This window comes from Rhipicephalus sanguineus, chromosome 6 (genome assembly GCF_013339695.2).
Source record: "Rhipicephalus sanguineus isolate Rsan-2018 chromosome 6, BIME_Rsan_1.4, whole genome shotgun sequence".
Taxonomy (NCBI): Eukaryota; Metazoa; Arthropoda; class Arachnida; order Ixodida; family Ixodidae; genus Rhipicephalus; species Rhipicephalus sanguineus.
In genome coordinates this window covers 58,449,875-58,470,590 of record NC_051181.1, presented here as the reverse complement: position 1 = coordinate 58,470,590, position 20,716 = coordinate 58,449,875, and the positions used below count along the sequence as shown (strand labels likewise).

General features: G+C 47.9%; 1 protein-coding gene across 9 annotated transcripts in view; it reads left to right on the top strand.

The window, feature by feature from the left end:
* Positions 1–20,716, top strand: part of LOC119397282 (uncharacterized) — a 60,805-nt gene that overhangs the window by 20,504 nt on the left and 19,585 nt on the right. For 2 of the 9 annotated variants that reach the window (XR_007416512.1, XM_049416775.1), the window contains exon 2: positions 11,011–11,127. The exons of 4 other annotated variants lie outside the window; for them this stretch is intronic. Coding sequence is in view for 3 of the 5 variants with exons in the window: in XM_049416775.1 (XP_049272732.1) it covers positions 11,084–11,127 (44 nt within the window). In the remaining 2 variants the exon portion in view is untranslated. Of the gene's footprint in view, positions 1–5,454; positions 5,730–11,010; positions 11,128–20,716 lie in introns of those variants that run through there. 3 more of the 9 variants (XM_049416776.1, XR_007416514.1, XM_049416777.1) reach the window with 3 other exon arrangements.

The following is a 20,716-nucleotide window of genomic DNA, read 5'->3' as shown; positions in this document are numbered from 1 at the left end:
ATGATAATCGCATAAAACAAATATCGCACAGAAATTCAAGCTATAAAAACTCATGCAAAAAACGCTACTATACACACAGTAAGCCCGTTCACCTAACATGCTAACACTAGATTACAAGCTCAACTTTCGTGTTACGTGCTGTTGTTAAACGTCGAAGCAGTCCATCCACATTGGCCACACGGCACATTGTCGCTGTGCCGTAAGAGAACGTTCTTGCTCGTCCGGCTTGGCACCCAAGTCAGATCCTGGTCCGTTGTGTGCGTTGTGTCCGTCGCCAGATTTTCCACGGTATTCTATAGTTGTCGAAAACTTAAAAATAGTTGCCGGGAGATCTTCCTTTCTTCGTTGCCCGTTTCCCAAATGCCGTCGACGCCGTCAATGAAGCTGGGTGTTTATGCGTAGTGACCGCTTACTAGTGACTCCTGAGCAAAATGGCGATGAGGAACCTGGGGATTGTTCTGCGTGTCAGTCCCGTTCTGCCGTCGAAAGCAGAGCATAAACCACTGCAACCAGGCTGCTGCGAGGCAGGGTAACCTCACCTGGCTCTTACCGAATTCGACGGCCACATCGTGCGCTTTTAGTTCCTCGCGCACGTCATGAGACTTCCAGGCGAGCCAAACCGTGGCGCTCCGAACGTGTTTCCTAAGCGTTTCCGTCTTTGAGTAGGAATCTGAGCTTCGTTCTACCTGGCAATGTATTGCTGCTGCGCGTGTCAGTGAAGCAGCAGGCCAGAGAAAAGGCTAAAGTTATTTTATGTGCCCCGACGAGAACCTTTATTGAAGCAGGTGATGCCTCTTATGCCGCCGGGCTGGTCGAAATTCCTAGTCCGGGACGTCATTAGTCGAAGCCGCCGCCCGAGCCCGCTGGACCGGGGTTCGCTGTTCTTCTAGTCCCGAGCTATTGAGCAGGGTCGCCTCGCAGTTCTGTTTCGTGAGGTTGGGGATTGGGGTTAATTTGGGGCTCAGTTGGCAGGCCCAGATCATATGGTAAGTATCGTGAGATGTTACAGATTTCCTTATCTTTCTGTATGAAGTTGTGTGGAGATTTTAATGATCTTTTCAAAGCCGGACTCTCCGTTCAGTATATTAGCGATCGAGCACTTTTAAATGTGGATTGCGGTCTTTTCTAATGAGTCGCCGATTTTTTTATTATTTATTTTTTGTTGATTTTGTGTGCCTTGAGAAAGCGTTGTTGGTGTTTTCGCGCGTGCATTAGTTCTCAAATGTATGTAATTTGTAAGTGAACATGTGCACCTTCTATTTTTTAACTGTGCGCGCGTCTGTGGTGTTTGCGGGTTGACGCGTGTATGTGTATGTGCGTTTGCGCACACCTGTGTGTGTGTGTCTATCTGCGAGCGTGAGCGCGTTTGTGTATGTGTGCGCTGGTGTGTGTGCGCGTGTGTGTAATCACGCTGATATGTACCCGTGTGCCAACGTATGTGTGTGTATGTGTATGTGTGTATGTGTGCACCTGCGTGCGTTTGTGTTGTCTGCATCCGCCCCTGTGTGTGCGTGTGTGCGCACGTATGTCCACCTGCGAAGGTGTGCGCCAGCATGCGTTTTTGTATATCTGTATTTGCGCCTGTTTATGCACATGTGCATGTATGTGCGTGCGTGTACGTATGTGTGTGCTTTACGTACCTGGTAAATCGTATATAAATTGTGTTATGTGTACGGTGACCGGAATACAGGCATAGATCGCAAGAAGAACGGCGTTTTGGTGCTTGTTTCCGGGACGGTACACAAGGTCCTAGTCACATGCTGATATATTAATACACCATCGGATCATACGAGGTGAGAGTGTCTCTGGCATCTGCTTTTGGGGTTCCAGGATACCCAGAAGTGGTCTGTGATCTGTCAGAACAGTCACATGTCTGCCCGCGATGTACTGATGAATTTACGTGGCACCATAGACGACGGCGACTCCTTCACGATCAAGCTGAGAATAATTGCCTTCCGGAGGTGATAGCGTACGGGAAGCGAAGGTGATCGCTGCTTCTCTGCCTTGATTGTCAATTTGTGAAAACACTGCACCGACGCCGTAGGGCGAAGCGTCACATGCCAGGAGCAAAGGCTTTGTCTCCTCATAGTGCCTGAGCACCACACTGTCACAGAGCAGCTCCTTAAGGGCTTCAAGTGCTTCCTGTTGGCTTGGCGACCAACTCCAGGGAACGTCGTTTTTGAGCAGGTTGTAGAGGTCGTTGGCCACCGTTGCTCGGTCATAGAAACGGTCATAGAACATTCGGAGACCCAGGAATGATTGGAGCTCTTGCTTTCTGGTTGGAGCGCGTGCCTCCATGATGGCACACGCACCTTATCGCTGGTGGGGCGATTGCCCTCAGCATCGATCAGATGACTTAAAACTTCACTTTAGTTACCGCAGCAGCACTTATCGATGCCCAAGCGAAGGTTTGCACTTGCGAGCCGTTTCAGTACGAGTTGTAGGCATGTAGCATGGTCCTCACTGCTTGCGCCAGTTATGATTACGTCGTCTAAGTAGACGCACACACCAGAAATTCTTTGAAGCTGCGATTCCATATACCTTTGAAATATGGCTGGGGCTGCCGCTATCCCGAATGGAAGTCGCTTTACCCTGTACAGTCCTCTTGTTGTATTAAGCTTTGTCCCTCACCTTCAGCTGTTGATATGCCTGCGTGAGGTCCAGGGTGCTGAATATTTTCCCGCCCCGTAGCCTGCTGAACACCTCCTGCGCTGTTGGCAGAGGGTATGAAGACGATTTTGTCGCCAAGGTCACGGTGAACCGGTAGTCCCCACAGAAGCGTAGGCTTCCGTTCTTCTTCCTCACTGCAACCAGAGGTGTAGCCCAGTCTGTGTGCTGTGTGGGCGCAACATGCCGTTGTATGCTACTTCTACGTTGGCGCTGCCCAGAATTGGCAGGTCTTGTCCTGACCGTGTTCTCAGGTGTGAGCCGTCATTGAAAAAGGTTGGAGCGTTGCGTAGCCAGCTGTTGCTCCCGAGCCAACCTCAAATTCTATGGGCTGGCGGTTCACAGCAAGGGTGACCATTATCTTTGGTCGCGTACCGAGGTTGACGTTGTGCACGTCGTAGAGCGATGTTGGTACGGGTAGGCTGTGCTGCGTTTCAACTTGCGTTATCGATCTAGTGGTATTCCCGCTTTTGTGTCGTTGATGTAGCCCCTTCGCGACATTCTTCTTTGAGATGCATGCCTTGTCAATGTGACCGCGTTTCTTGCAGAAATTCCACGTAGCTGCTTGGAATTTGCACGTCTGTGGGCTGTGTTGCTCATCGCAACGCCAGCAGCGTTGCGGTTTACACAATTTTCCTGCACCTGCCTGGTCGTGATGACCTCTGTGAGCCGCTGCATGGTGAACCGGCTCGATGGTCCCTCGAATGTCTCGTTGCTGTTGGCTACCGCTTTCTGCTCGAACAGCGATATCGTAAGCTTTCGTGAACGGTAGGTCACTCTCAGCAAAGAGTCTTTGTTGCAGGAGATCGTCCCGTAGTCCACACACGAACCTATCGCGCAACATAATGTCCAAGGGTAGCATCGTTGCGTTGGACGGTGGCGTTCTTGTCGACTGCTGTTCGGTAGCTTCTGCTTCTGCTGCCTGTATTGGGCGCAGCGTCCCGAAGTTGTAGTCGGCTGCCAGCGTCTTTAGCGCCTCGACGTAGGCGCTTACCGTTTCCCCCTCTAACTGGTTGTATCGTTGGAAGCGGGCTTGGCTGAAGACCTCGGATGACCTGGGGTCATAGTGCTTCTGAAGTGCCGTAACGATGTCGTCGTAGGCCAATTGAGCCGGGTTGCTTGGCTGAACCAATGCTCAGACAGTGTCGTACGTCTGCTCACCGTACAGCGTCAGCTGGTGTGCCCTCTTCTTGCTGGAGTCCGTGATGCTGTTGGCCTCGAAGTAGAACTGGAGGCGTCCGAACCACGATGTCCAGGATGAGCCATTAAACTCCGGTATTCTGCCTGATGCATGCGTTGTCATTACGTAGCACCGGTGAAGATCACCGTGAGCTTGAATTCCACTGCCTCGTCGCCACTGTTATGTCTAGGGTAACCGGAATACAGCCATACGTGACAAGAAGAACGGGTTTATTGCTTGCACAGAAGGCGCTGTTTCGTCGCGCAGCGCGAGCGCGCGCGGCGAAGTCCAATCCGAGCCTGACAGGGGGAGAAGAGCAAAGCGACGGCTGTCTACACAAAGCGAGAGAGGGGCCGGGGGAGGCCGGCCGGCGCGTCTTTGAAGCTGGCCGTGAAGCGAGTATTCGTGGTTGTCTCCGGTGTCCTAGCAGACATGGCAATTTCCGGTGTCCTCTTAGACACGGCAAGTTGTATCAGGTATCTAGTATGTAGTTACGTGTATGGTATATGTATTATGCGTGGATGTTCATGAAGGATGATCCACGTGCTTTTCGTAATCTCGCTTCATGTGATAAATTGTAAATTATGAATTCTGTAAGTTAATTGTAATGTACCATTGGTATAGAAACTTGCATGTGAGCTGTCAGCTTTTGCTTTTTTAAGAGATTGGGGTAAGTGCCAGAGGTAATAGAATACAATTCCTCGTCCTTTCATCGTGATGGAATGCAGGCACGTGCGTGAACGTCTATGCTGGCTTTTCGCCAACGCAACATAAATTTTGCAGAGCGCCATTGGTACAAAAAGGCTTCGGGCCACTCATTTCGCCAGTTCACTTTACTTAAAATACATCATTCCTTCTTCGCTACATTCGTTGAGCTCGTCAAGACCACAATTAAGAAGGAAATTTTTGCCTATCATATATGCAACTACATTATATGCGCGTAATACTCCTCCGCGTTTCGGACAGCCCGAGCGGCGACGGAGAGGTGTACCACTCAGCCGCTAGTTGGTACTCATTTTTTTGAAGCGCTTCCGCTTGTGCTTATCGAAGCGTCTTAAAAAATATATCTGTCAATGTGTTCTACCGTAAGCCTGCTTTCGTCACGACTGTTTCTTAAGGGACAGACTCTTATATAATGCTTCAAGGGGCCGAATAAACAAGCGCGCGCAATGATTCTAATGCGGCTGCAGCGAGGAAAAAGCGCGCGCGCGCAGGAGAGTGCCGCTACTTTCAAGGTCAAGGTGCTTCAGCAGCAGTAGGGTCGCAGCTACACCACGGCGATGCGGCGGGAGGTGAAAACAGCCGCATTGCGAAGGCCTTAAGAAGGAAGGCCCGCGCGCTTCTCCGGCCGTGTTTGTGCAAAGTCTGACTACCTCGCAAATATTGCTGTGGAACCAGGTGCAACTGGCGAGTGCGCAAGAACTGTTTAACTTAATCTTGCGTGTGTTTTGCGCTTTTAACAACCAGAACAAGAGCTATGAATTTCATTGCTAGTCGGACGCGCCACCGAACCGCCATAAAGTGCTTGCTGGATCATTCGCCAGAACGATGGCGTAAACAAAACCTTACGTGACAGATCCGCGAGCTACGAAGAAACGCCTCAGTGCCCGCTACTGCTGTGTTCTGAATTGTCATGGGCGTAAAGGACAGAATGACAATGTTCAGTTTGATGACTTCCATAGCTGTCGTACGAGACAGAAATGCGAGAGCGCTGGATATGGGCCGTTGAACTTGTTTTGTAAGCGAATTACTCGCATTCTCCACAGCTGGCGTCAAGATAAATTGCGGTAACATGGATCTGCTACTATTCGTCGTAAAACAGCGCACACAGACGAAGACGAAAGAAGATGGAAAGCACCGACGACACGAGTTGGGTAGTTGGGTAAGATAACAAATTGTTTCTTCATGGCTATCGCGTTTGTATTAGTTGAAACATTTCTTACCTTTGTGGACGGAGCTCTACGAGAGAAGTTGAGAGATGTGGCTGGTTTAATTTGTAGATATGGCTTCTTAGTGACGAAAAGATGTGAACTTTTTACACAAATGCTGGTTTAGTTCTGAAAGTGTTCCAAGAATGTGGATAGAGGTTAAAGTTCACGACGGAGGTTCATAGTGAGAACAAATTGCAATTCTTGGACCTGCGAATAAAGTTTGGAGGAAACAATGTTTCCAGGCTTTATAGGCCAAAGCTCACGAAGCCGCTAAAGAAATAAGAAGAAAAAAACAACGCTCGTGTCGTCGGTCATTTCCTTCTTCGTTTCCATCTTCTTTTGTCTTCGCGTGTGCGCGCTGTTTTGTGATGAAGTTCTACCAATTCGCCATAATAGCTACTCTGCTTTTATAGCTTTGCTTAGCCCGGAAAGACACCCGTGGCAACCTTGACTATGAAGCTCAGGAGAGTCTCTGACCTGCTGCGCGCTGCGTAACACGGAGCGAGCAGCTATAGACACACTGAGGACACTCGCGGTAAACACCACGCACACCGCGACCTCTTATGTTCGAATTGGACTTTACCACGCAGCATTTCGACCGTAAGTTTTCAGGGCTCAGTGTTCTGCTTTCAACAAGCGGGTGCTAATACGTACGTCATACAAGTAAATAGCAAAATGTTGATCGTCACCACCTTGAGGTTTGTTTTGCCTTCGGTTGTACCCAGCGAAAGCGGACACGCGGGTTTTCCCGTTAGCAGTAGATACAAACTGAAGGCAACCATCAGCAGAACATTTGAGGATGCGTAATGAAACAGCCGAATGCATAGAAGGCGAGAGCTGAACGGAGAATGCAGCTGAAAAGGCACAAATCCTCGGGGCCAATCATCCCTGGCAAAGCGAGCTTTGTGCCACTGATCGTAACATACATCGCTAACTAGACAATAATGCCAAGGAAAGTATAGGGGATGTTTTTAGTAATAAATGTAAGGTAATTGTGAAGAAAGAAAAGTGGACGAAAAGATGGCTTCCCGCGGCAAAAGATCCCTGCCCGCGGCAAGCCATCTTTTCGTCCACTTTTCTTTCTTCCATATACCCCATAAAGTGGACGGGGGGATGGACGCCGCGGTAGCTCAGTTGGTAGAGCATCGGACGCGTTATTCGAAGGTCGCAGGTTCGGTCCCTGCCCGCGGCAAGCCATCTTTTCGTCCACTTTTCTTTCTTCATAATTACCTTACATTTATTACTAAAAACATCCCCTATACTTTCCTTGGCATCATTGTATGTTAGTTCTCATTAATATTATGTATAACAAAGAAAACGAGCCCTTCAAATTAACACTTCTTTCCTTCATCGCTAACTAGAGAGAGAGAACTTATTTACAGAAGAGCGGAGAGGTCGGCCTGAGCTATAATTTGCTCTGGCCAGCTGCTCTACACTTGGGAAGGGGGACAGGGGAGGGGAAGAGTAATGAATGATGACTATAATTCATGGAGGTGAGTATAAAGTCCCGCTACGCTGGGGCAAACCGAAAGACGTGCATTCAGTGCAGTTGTTTCCACGAAGGCTACGACTGCTCGTATAACCACAATTGTGCTCCTGACGTCAGGTCAAGGGCCTAACACAACCTCATGAGTTAAAGATCTACTTTGAATTTGTGAAATGAAGGATATTAGATTTCTGACTTCCTCATGCGTTCGCTGCACAGGCCCAAAATATGTGTTCAAGAGTTTCAGGTAACTGACAATTACCACAATCGGGACATGTGTCACTGCAGCCAATCAAGTGGGCATAAAGTGTTGTGAAGGCCACACCAAGACGAATCTGGTGAATCGTGCATTTGGTGTTTCTGTTTTGTTTGTGAGGCATACAAAACTTGATCTCTGGGTCCCATTTATGCAGTCGCCTGGGCCGTCATCGCCATCGTTTCGACATTATGTATAGAAGCAAATATAACGCATTTAGGTGCTACAGAACACACATCAGAGGGCTTGCCTTCAACTCGTTGTCTCGCGACGCTCGCTTGTGCTTGCGAGTTGCAGCGCACTGGAATAATCGTACTTTATTTTGCATCGTACCCGTGGTTCGCTTTGATGAGCTGTCTAGCTTTCTTAAGTGTGGATAGGTGATTGAAGCTTTTCAGGTCCTTGATTTTCAGGAGACCATGCCTTAACATAAACGAAAGTATGGTGTCTGTTGTGGCCTACGTAATTCGTTTGCTAGCGGATCGCTTTGCACTACCCAGTTAGCGCCAGAGCTGCGATGAGCGCACTGGTGGCGTTTCTTTTTTCGCAGCGCCACCTGCTCGGAGCCCGACGCGTATATTTCGCGCAAAGCTGCGCGCGTGCCTTATATCGTGATAAAAAAAATTCGCGGCTGTTCCAAACCTTCAGCCAGCCGAGATGGTTCGCTTCATGTCATGCACTGTCTGCGGCATAGAGTTCCATACAATACCCTAGAGAAGAAACTGGCGCTGCGATCGTTCAACCACCACGGGAATGATGGGAACTACAGGCTTCGGATTGGATAGCGTTAGCTAGCGAACTGTCTACAGATCTTTTTCTACAGTTTCAGTTTCGTTCTTCGCGAGGCGTGGGTATCGGGGTGCGTTTCAAAGCATTCAAGCAGCGCCTTTGTTGTTCAAAGAGGCTGAAGACCGCTAGATCTCTTGGTTTGCTGCGACGCTGCAGCTTTACAGGTTGTATTTGACAGTTTTAGCAAAGTGTCGTGCACTCACCGCTGCGCAAAGATGTAGCGTCCCATGTCAGTGCAGCAAACTGCATCGAGTTCACGTTTGTTTGATAAGCGCGTCTTACCAAAACTCGTTCAAACCAGTTGCAAAACCACGGCGAAGCTAAGTAGACGCACCGTCGCGCTCCTTTGACTCGACTTCACAACAAAACGAGAGATGCGTTGGAGGCAGACCACTTGAACAGACGCACCTGGCATCGCAGCAGACGATACGTTAAGTTTTTCTCACTCAATACAGTACTGTTATTTCCATAAATAGATAATGCAAACTTTCGAGGGAAAAACAAGCGTGTTTCCTTTCAAGTGTTGTACAAAAATAATTCATTATTTGGTGATGCCAAATCTGGAACACAATCGCAGAGCAATGCATACCCTGGTGGTTAAATTTGTCCAGGTTTCAGTTCCATCTCACGGTCACGCAAACTTTTTGCAATAAGTTTGACATACAAAAGAATGAAGCAAGTTTTAATTGGAATTAACTTCATATCCCTTTGTTTTACACTCGGCAAACAAGCGTTGCGAATCTCAAGAACCTAATCCATCCGAAGCAAATCCGAAGCCTGTACTTCCCATCATTCCCATGGTGGTTGAAGCGCGTCTCAAGGAGCCCGCGTAGACACTAGCGCCAGATTCCCCTCTAGGTATTATTGTAAGAAACTCTATGGTCTGCGGTAACGCCCACGGCTCACGTTGCAACATTTTGCTTGATCCCCCCAAATACGTGGATACAATGTGCTGCGTGCGCCCCATTTAATTTTTGCTGGTCAGAACTCCAGGCTTGTGAATGTGTGCTGATATAGTGGGATATGTAGTTGTCCTCGTCGTTGAGCCAATGACATCATGCCCATTAGGCTCAATTTGGGTTCTGATTAGCACGTGAATTGTTAGGACAGTAATAAGTACCCACAAGAGTACCAATTATCGCACAGTTGCGGTTTGCACTCCTGTGTTTAACTGTGCTGTTCGTTTCGACAGAAACTCTGGCGTTATATAGACGCGGCCGGGATTCGATCCCGCGACCTTCGGGTCAGCAGTCGAGCGCCATAACCACTAGACTACCGTGGCGGGGCCGCTCTCTGTTTTTACTGTCCCCTTTCGTATATTTTGTTTTCTATGTCTTTCGATCTCTTTATGTATTTATTTCCTTTATTTTATTGTACTATTTTTCTTGTGTTTAGTCTCTTTATTTCTGCTTCTTTCTTTCTCTTTCTTGAGTTTAACGCTCCTATCTGCTGGACTCGGCAGTGGGGCTTGCCCAATTCCTGTGGCGCATACCCACACGTGACGTTTTTGAGGCGGAACCAAGTTACCGATAGCCTTAGCAGCTTCGGTGCTAGAACTCTGAAGCAGTATTTTCGTGATATGGTTTCGCAGTAACTAGCGTAAATACTGAGTTCCTGTACAGCACGTTGGGGACCAGAGAATGGCTGTATGTCCGGACGTTCTCGCTACGATGCCCGGATAAGGGCTTTCGCTTTCAGCTCAAGGTCGCTTGAATGGCGCCTACAATGGGAGCTAAATATATTTCATGGTTTCAGCATTTCATGGATTCTTTGACTGATCATTTGTACGTCATTGCAGTCGATGTATTTTGTAGCGCCCACTCCTCCAATTGCGCTCGTGGCTATGGCGGGGTAGACTAAGCAGCGTTACTATTCAATACATTGTTTATTATCGTTTTTCTCCATCAAGAGGACGCACTCTCTTTGAGTCTTATTAAATTCGGAAGCGCTCGCTGGCGCACATGTGGGAGAGCGAGCTAGCGTTGTTCCAGTGAAAGACTAACTGGTTTGAAAGTTCAGTTACCTCTAGAAAGCATGAACAATGAAACGTGAAAATTAACTGAAATGATGCATATTGATATTCGACGGCCAACTGTACGCGTTCTATGCGTGCCTTATGAGACGAGAAGTATCGACATTGTCATAAACTCGTGCTGATGCTAATAACTCGTGTAAACCAAGCTTCATTTTGCTATGGTCCGCGCGTCGTGCCTTCGTTCTGCCAGCGTTGCTAGGGTGCTTCCGTTGCAGATTCCCACATTGTGCGAGACTTTCTTGTGGTCTCCACAATACACAAAAATGGGTTTCTTGCATTTGTGGATCATTTTTGTAGCAACGTAGGAGTGGATAGTTTCCCAAAACGTTAGCGAATGTGTGCTTAATTTGCGACTGTTTTTTTTTGTCGTAAGCCAACTTCTTGTTGCACAAACGTAGCATTGTTGGGAAAACTGGATAGATGACCAAGCATTCTATTGGCTTATTAATAATAATAATAATAATAATAATAATAACAATAATAATAATAATAATACTTTATTGACATTTCGCACAATATAATAACCATATATTGTGCGAATTTCAACTTTCATTTATTTACACTCGTACAAACATAGCTGCGATAGCTTCTGTGTCGCAAACGTTAAACGTATACTATACAGATTTGCCAACTCAGTTCCGTGGCATTCCACAAATGTTTTTGCAGGTGGTAAAACTAAACTGACATCTGAAAGGCACAGTAACTGCCAACCCTGTGGAAACTACTATAAGTAGTGAGCATGAATGCTCTATGGCGCTTCTCATTTTTAAGTATCGCCTTGCAGTAAGTATTTACCCATAGGTTTTTCATGAAGAAACACAAAAATGCCGTTCTATATACTAGGCTGCTTATGCTTTTTTTTTATTAGCGCATGGCACCATACAAAAAATCTGCATATCCCACACATTCTGGGAATTGCTTTGATTATGTGAATCGCGGGTTTGTGTCATGCAAGGTGGATCGACGTGTTTTTGGCAATGGAGAAGCTTTGTGCATATCATACATTTACCAAGCACGTCGACCACGCTGGCGTTTAACAGTTAACTTATGGCGTGACGTAACTTCAGCACTCGTATTAGAGCCAGAAGTCAGTTATATTGAAAGGAAGTGCACGCGATGGTGCGGTGATATGAATATCAAACGTAGCATTCGTTTACGTATTCTAATGGGGCTGAGGAACAATTGATTATAGCTTGCTGAGTCATACGAGTTCATATGTTATGTCGATTACTACGTTCGTAAGTGAATTTATCAGTTTACCATGCTCCACGCGGTCATAAGCTTTTGTAATACTTAAGGTTACTACAGCGGAGAATTGTTTCTAATACCGAGCGAGTTGCACTGTGCTTTCCAAGCCAACATAAAGACACAAATTGAGCAGCCACGCCTGAATCAAATTTGGCACGTGCCCAAGGTCATGTTTTGTGTCAGCCAATTAGCTAGCTGAATCTGCAAGGTATATTTGATAAGTTTTACCAGATTAAATCAGAGCTACGTGGACCTGAAGTTATCTAATGTATATCGAGCGCTTGGCTTTTTCATAAATCAGTTATTTTCGCAATTCTCCCCGAAGGTGGAATCGATTAATTTCTAATAGAGGGGTTAACGATGACAAGTAGGTCTTAACAAGACTGTTTGTTGGCCTAGTTGGTACTTGCTTAGTGACATCTTTTAGCCTCGAAAGATAACATACACAAAGCAAAGAAACACACAACGACAGGACGGGCGGCACTTCCAACTGAATTAGACTGAGCGCAAACCCAGAAATAAATATACAACATACACACATGCCCAGTCTCAACACAACCTTAGGCTATCCAGCTATCAAACAATCTCTTTTCGGATCCATACAACGTCACCGACGTAACACTGATACACCTTTCTGCTTTCTTTCTTATGTAATTGTCATCAACTCACGCGCAGTTTCGTTCTTGCTTCTGTCTATAATCTTGATCTCTTTAAAATGTGGTTGACACTTGCAGGTATTGCAATGCATAGGCAAATGCGCCAGGCCGTCCTTCAATAAATTCAGTTCATGCTCCCTGGCTCGTTCATTAATACAGCGCCCGGTCTGTCCGATGTAGGAGTTTCCACAAGAAAGGGGAATTTCATACACCATGCCTTTGGCACATTTTCCGTACGTCGCGCCATGTTTCTTGCCGCATCCCTTTCGGCTCGCCTCCTCCCGAGCAGTTCTCGGACACAACTGAGCCGGTTTAGCGGGCGCGGAAAAGGCAACGGGCACCCCATACCGGCCTGCTACCGTTTTCAGGTTATGGGAGACCTTATGAGCATAAGGAATCACAGCAGGTCGTACGGTTTCGGTTCCTTGTTCCCCCATGGCAGCTCTGGTAGCTTCACTCTTAGCTTTCCGTAAAAGCGCTTCGGAGACGCTTCGGGCGCTGCCAGAACGAGCCAGGGAGCATGAACTGAATTTAATGAAGGACGGCGTGGCGCATTTGCCTATGCATTGCAAAACCTGCAAGTGTCAACCACGCTTTAAAGAGATCAAGATTATAGGCAGAAGCAAGAATCAAAATGCGCGTGAGTTGATGGAAGCCTATTACATAAGAAAGAAAGCAGAAAGGTGTATCAGTGATACGTGGGTGACGTTGTATGGATCAGAAAAGAGATTGTTTGATAGCTGGATAGCCTAAGGTTGTGTTGAGACTGCGCATGTGTGTATGTTGTATATTTATTTTTGGGTTTGCGCTGAGTCTAATTCAGTTGGAAGTGCCGCCCGTCCTGTCGTTGTGTGTTTCTTTGCTTTGTGTATGTGCTCTTTCGCGGCTAAAAGATGTCACTAACCAAGTAGGTCATGGCCCGGAACCTTATGTATAGTTTTTATTGCCGATGTGTTATGCCATTGGGACCCGGCGCAGAATTGGGCGACATTCTTACGACTTGTGCTAGTTCTGAAACTGTGACCTCTTTAATGGGAAGACAGTCATCAAGCGACTTTCAAGCCCTTAACAATTTTTCGAGAAAACTGGATAGTTATCCTGGCATTGAAACCTCTGATTCGACGTGTAGAGTAAGGGAATGTTCTTGTTGTTCTCAGGAAATTAAAATGCAGTTTCCTCTTGCCAGATTTTGAAATGAAATCAGAACATTGACTACCATAACTGCCCTTTGCAGTGGTGACAGCCGCATATTATAATCACTCCGAATTCCAGGGCATTGTTTGTAGAGTAGTTTTCGCCGCGCAGCTTTTCTTAGCCAATAATCGCGTGAGCTACCCGAGTTCCAATAATGATTAAAAGAATATTGCCACAAGTTATTTGACACCCTTTGAAGAAGCACGCCGCTTCCTCCTTTTATAAACTCCGCCACAGAACTGGCGCGCAAAGCGCGCAATACAATGCCGGATTGCGCGTGCCACGACACCATGGGCTGAAGAAGACTGGCGGCTGATGGAATGAGCGGCACGCGACTACATGTGTGAAGAAGAAGTAGACGAGGTTCGGACTAGCTAGCGGCGGACATCTCTGCAAAAAGTTGTGTGTCTTGAGTTGACGGGCACAGGTTCGCCCTAAATAAATAGTTATTTTAGCAGCAGGCGCTGTATTTGTTCGTTACAAACTGGTGGAGGTGCTGGGACAATACCCAAACACGGACCGCAGAGAGAAGGCAGAGGCCGCTCTTCAGATGAGAAACCAACGAAAAAAATCACAGCATATCCACGGAGTGAATGATGATGTGTGGGCGAAGCTGCGGAGGTTCATCGGTAAACCGTGAATCTTCCATGACTTCTGCCCAGTACATCATCACCGACGTGAGATCGGGCGCGTTTATACTAAAGGTTCGATGAGTTATGACGACTTGCAGCTCACTTTAATTATACATGTACGCTGTGAATTTTCATTGTTTAGAAAACCATTGCTTTAGAAAACATCTGGCGTCTTTCGTTAAGCAGCTGGCGTCTTTTCGTTTTGCTTTAGAAACATCTGGCGTTCTTTCGTTTTGCTTTTAGAAAACATCTGGCGTCTTTCGTTGGTTTATTTCATCAATCAACGGCGTTTTGAACAAAATTTTTATTGTTTAATCACGCACAGGAGAAATCTCACCAGGTACTACCTTCGAGGTAAACAATGGCTCCTAATGGGAATGAGAGACAGAAGAAGTCGGCTTTTAGCTAACACTTACACTTCTACTTCTACTAACGTTTCCTACTGGAACATGCCAATGGCTGCTAATGGGGAATGAGAGACAGAAGAATTCGGCTTTTAGTTAACACGCACGCTGCGAATTTTTTATTGTTCAACAACGCACAAGAAAAATCTCCCACCGGCACCACCTTGGAGGTCAAAGCTTAAGACTGGTTACGCACTACGACTACTACGACTACGACTACGAGGGACGAACGGGTGCCGCCTTAAGGAGCTTCGCCCCTAAAACGAGAGCGTGGCCATGTACATTGAAGGCATGTCCCGACTCTTCCGCCGAGCCGACCCAAACATGGCTGAGGAGAAGAAGTTGCGGCACCTGATGCGTGGAGTGAAGGAGGAGCTTTTCGCAGCCCTAGTGCGTAATCCGCCCCTCTCTGTGGCTGAGTTTAGATCAGAGGCAACGATGATAGAGAAGACACTGCAGCAGCGCGCGCGCCAGTACAACAGGGACGTAGGCGTCTCATCAGTTAGCACGGTGTCAACAACCCTCACGAGCAACATCGACCTCTTGCGGGAAGTGGTGAGCGCTGTCGTGAGAGAAAAGCTACAGAAAATGCAACTGGCTCAAGGTACTCCATCGATGCCTTCGCTTGCGGACGTTGTACGTGAAGACGTGCGTCAAGCAATCCCTCAACCGCAGCCTCAGGCACTGCACCGTGTACAACCAGAACCTCAGCCTCAGTTATCGTACGCACAAGTTGTACGACAGGACCTCGGATGCACCATCCGGACAGCACCGGCAGCCGTTATGCCCCCGACGTTTCCTCCGAGTACACCACCACCCATGCCGGAAGTAAGACCATGTAAGAGCGACGTATGGCGCACTGCAGACCGGCGGCCTCTCTGCTACCACTGTGGAGAGCCAGGTCACCTTTACCGGGCTTGTCAATATCGTCGAGTGGGACTGCGTGGTTTCCTAGTCAATGCATCCTGCCCTCGGAACGGTGAGCGCCCGTACGAAATCGAAGAGTTTTGTCTTCGCGCCATACGCTTCAGGACACCCAGCAACGGGAGTCGCGGTCAACAGCACCAATGCGCTATCGGTCGCCGAGTCCTCGTCCATCGTCAATGCTCCCGAGACGTCGTTCACCTTGCCCGCGGGCAAGGTGAACGACATCCGGACGACGGCAGTTACGCAACGACGGACAAGTGGAGTAATGGTGACGTTACATCCGAACTGCCAGTCACCATCGACGACCTTGAGGCTAGTGCGCTAATGGACACTGGGGCGGACTACTCCGTGGTCAGTAGCGTCCTTGCAAAGAAGTTGAAAAAGGTGCTGACTCAATGGACCGGACCTCAGATACGTACGGCCGGAGGGCACTTAGTCAGCCCCGTGGGAGTGTGCACAGCGAGAATAGGGATAAGAGGATTCGTGTACGCCGGCAGCATTATTGTTCTCTCCGAGTGTTCCCGTGAGCTCATTAGAGGTATGGACTTCTTGCAAGAAAACAGCGCAATCATCGACTTGCAAGAATCTAAAGTTTCTTTTTCTACGGAGAACGCTGTTGCCATGTGTCATACGGAGCAACTAGTCGCCTCACCTCTCCGTATTGTAGACGAAGATGTGACCGTGCCGTCATGTTGCAGTGTTACAGTTCTTTTGAGAAGTGACGTTTTCAGTGATTATGATGGACTAGTGGATAGAAACATCGGACTGTTAATCGAAAAGGGAATATGCGTCGCAAGAGGGCTAGTGAACATTCGGGATGGATGTGCGGATGTCCTATTGACCAACTTTGGCAATGAGGTGCAGCATGTGGCGAGGGGAACAGCCATAGCATCCCTGCATGAATATGTGCAAGTCGCGGATGTTTGCACTCTTGAGAAAGCTCCGCCAGCTTCAGCGTCAGTGGACAGCGTCCTTCAATCAATAGAAATCGACAGAGAGCTCTCATCACCACAGAAAGAGCAGCTTGTGAATTTGATCAAAGAATTCGCGGAGTGTTTTTCCATTTCTTCGAAAGTGGGACGCACTCCCGTAGCAAAGCACCGCATCGTAGTTGAAGAAAATGTTAGACCAGTGCATGAACGTCCATACCAAGTGGCTCCAAAGGAACGGGAAGCCATAAACAAACAAGTAGAAGAAATGTTGAAGGACGACGTAATACAGCCATCCAATAGTCCGTGGGCATCACCGGTGGTACTGGTCAAAAAGAAGGACAACACACTGTGGTTTTGTGTTGACTACATAAAACTGAACCTCGTAACGAAGCGGGATGTTCATCCACTACCACGAATTGACGACACCTTGGATAAGTTACGGAACGCGCACTTCTTTTCGTCAGTCAGTCAGTCAATGAACTTTATTTATAAATTGTCCTGAGGAGCCGATTCCCCTCAAGAGGGAGGGTCGGCTGCGGGCCGCGCCCACGTGGGGACAGGAAGAGCGAGCCCCTCCGCCAAATTGCAGGCCCTCTGGACAGCCCAGATTTGGACCTCCCGGTCCGAGCTGGTGATTGCCGTCCTCCAGGCGTCCTCTGTGCTGAGATTCTCGCAATCGCGCAGCGCCGTGCATTGCCAGAGCATGTGGGCTAACGTGCATCGTCTCTCATCGCAATGAGGGCAGTGCGGCTTTATGCTGTCAATAAATTTGCTGTACACTAAAGGCGACGGGTAAGTACCCGTTTGCAGCATTCTTAATGTGACTGACTGGGTGCTCGAGAGTTGCGGGTGCGGGAGTGGAAAGCTACGCCTGGCCAGTTGATAATCATTGGATTTAAAGAGCGGATACTGGCAAATCGAAGTGGACGAACGAGATCGCGATAAGACGGCATTTGTGACACGCGACGGACTCTATGAGTTCAAAGTACTCCCTTTTCAGGGGCGTAGCCAAGGGAGGGCTAAAATGGCAATCGTGCCTCGGGCCACTGTCCTCTCCGGGCTAAAATGGCAATCGTGCCTCGTCTATCTCGATGATGTAGTAGTTTTTTCTTCTGCCTTCGAGCAGCACGTGCACCGAGTGAGAACAGTACTGGATGCCATTCGAGCGGCAGCACTGACTATCAAACCGGAAATATGCCACTTCGGATTTCGTGAGCTTCGGTTCCTCGGGCACATTGTGAGTGCTGAAAGTGTCCGTCCAGATCCTGACAAGATTACTGCAGTCGAAAACTTTCCGAAGCCACGAGACAAAAAGGCCATGAGACGATTCCTGGGACTCTGCCTACTACAGACGCTTTGTTGAAAACTTTGCCAAAATCGCTGAACCATTGACGCGCCTTACAAAAGAGAGTGTACCATTCGTTTAGCAAGAAGAACAAGAAGATGCTTTCGCAGAGTTGCGGCGACGTTTGCATTCACCTCCTATACTTGCTCATTTTGATGAAGACGCCGAAACAGACATTCATACCGACGCGAGCAACGTTGGTCTCGGCGCCATCCTAATACAGTGGCAGAATGGAGAAGAAAAAGTTATTGCTTACGCAAGCCACACTATATCGAATGCTGAGTCCAATTACTCACCGACAGAGAAAGAATGTCTCGCAGTTATATGGGCCATCAGTAAGTTCCGCCCATACCTATACGGCAGACCATTTCGAGCGATCAGCGATCATTATTCATTGTGTTGGCTGGCGAATAATCAAGGACCCTTCAGGAAGACTTGCTAGATGGAGCCTGCGTCTGCAGGAATATGACATCACCGTCGTCTACAAGTCTGGTCACAAGCACAACGACGCGGATTGCCTGTCACGTGTACCAGTAGAGTCTTCATCCTCCGATCAAGAACAAGATTTCCCATTTCTTGGAGCTCTGAACGTGTCCGAGATGGCTCGTCATCAGCGAAAGGACCCGGAACTACTCCAGCTTATCCATTACTTGGAGGGTCAGCAAATTCAGGAACCGCGAGTTTTCGTCCGTGGATTGTGTTCCTATGTTCTCCGGGATAGCGTCCTCTACAAGAGAAACTTCGAACACAGCGGTGAGACGTTTCTGCTTCTTGTACCATAATTACTGCGAGCAGAAATCTTAGAAGCGTCTCATGATGACCCATCGGCTGGCCATTTGGGTATAAGTCGGACTTTGGCAAGAATCCGCCAAAGATATTATTGGCCGAAATTAATAGATTCTGTACAGCGTTATGTCAAGTCATGCCGAGATTGCCAAAGACGCAAAATACCACCACTGAAACCGGCTGGTCTGTTGAAACCGATAGAGCCACCGAAAGGGCCATTTGAGCAGGTTTGAATAAATTCGGGAAAGCGATGGATCATTGTAGCAACAGACTACATGACCCGATATGCTGAGACGTCGACTCTCGCAAAAGGAACCGCGAATGAGGTAGCGCAGTTTTTCGTCACTCAGATAGTACTACGACATGGCGCACCTAAGGTTGTCGTAACTGACAAAGGAACAGCGTTTACTGCCCGCTTGATGCAGTCTGTAATGAAACTAACGCATACCGACCACAGAAGAACTACGGCATACCATCCGCAAACAAACGGCTTAACTGAAAGACTCAATAGAACGCTCGCTGACATGATTGCCATGTATGTGGACATCGAACATCGGACATGGGACAGTATTTTGCCGTATGCTACATTTGCATACAATACCGTGCTACAAGAGACGACACACTTCACACCATTTCAACTTGTCTACGGTCGGACGGTAACAACGACCTTAGACGCGATGTTACATGTCAACAGTTCGAATGAGGATGACCCTGACATCAGCGAATACATAGAAAGGGCAGAAGAGGCACGACAGTTGGCAAGGCACCGCATCATTCTACCCAGAAGGAATCACCCAGAAGGAATCACCAAGAAGTCGTACATGTAGCACGAATGAAACCGTACTACGAAAGGTACTGAGCGAAACTGGTACGTGTGCTCAAACACCAGATCAAATGTATACTAGCAAGGCTGTTGGCAGTCTGCAGGCATCAGGACGTTGCGTTTCAGGAGGGGGATTATTGCCACAAGTTATTCGACACCCTTTGAAGAAGCACGGCGCTTCCTCCTTTTATAAACTCCGCCACAGAACTGGCGCGCAAAGCGCGCGATACAACGCCGGATTGCGCGTGCCACGACACCACGGGCTGAAGAAGACTGGCGGCTGATGGAATGAGCGGCACGCGACTACATGTGTGAAGAAGAAGTAGACGAGGTTCGGACTAGGTAGCGGCGGACATCTCTGCAAAAAGTTGTGTGTCTTGAGTTGACGGGCACAGGTTCGCCCTAAATAAATAGTTATTTTAGCAGCAGGCGCTGTATTTGCTCGTTACAATATTCTTTATTTCCCTTTACGGCAAACTTAGATTGACTAAACGAGCCTTTATATTATGGTATATTCATGGCATCTAGATGTTCATTTTCATCAATCCAGTTCGTCAAAGCCACACTTAAGAGCTTCTCAAATCTACTAAACTTTGCATGAGTCATCGAGTGTCTGCTTACTACATTCGACAAGCATACAGTTTCAAACAATATGTAAAATGTTCATTACTTGTACCCGAGCTAAATTATACCATGTAGAGAGATAGAGGCTAGGGCAACAGAAAGGCATGTCAATCGCGGAAAGAGACTGGTTACAAAGAAAAGTGGGGCGGCTGTTCTTATGTTTATATATGACAAACAACGCTTGGCAGCCCAAACCCGCAAGCTCTTGCCACTCACATGGGTTCGTGGTGGCGGCTCACATACTGCTGAGCCGCCACCACGAAAGGTCCAGTCTAAACAAAATATGCGGCAATCTCTAAAATTAAAACTCCTTTCTTTTGAAAGACGAGATTATTGTTGGCATTCTGTATAAGTGAATCTATCGCCGATGCCGTCATGTTCCGTATAAAGTCCAAATCTATAACATCGCCTTGCGCATCGTGTGCACTACGCGCGAGCTGCGAGCGCACGCGGCTGAAGAAGAGACGAAACGAGCCGGCCATCTTTTTCACACGAAGGGTGTATGCGATAGCATCGCCCCGTCTGCGAGGACTGCACTCGATTGCTCCTCCAGCAGAGAGCAAATGACCCGACTTTCTCTCGTCGCGCGCAGTAGCGTCGGCGTGGGAGGGTGGGAGCTGCATCACTCGAGGAGCAACTGTGCATTTTGCTCACATGTTTATGTAGTTTACATATCGACAGACATCAGGGACGGCTCGTAAACTTGCTGGGCTCTCAACGCGTTTAGAGGACTGACAGTACATAAACAGCTTCGTTACTGGCACCGGTCATATTCTTTTAAACCAGCGCTTTGTCTAGTTA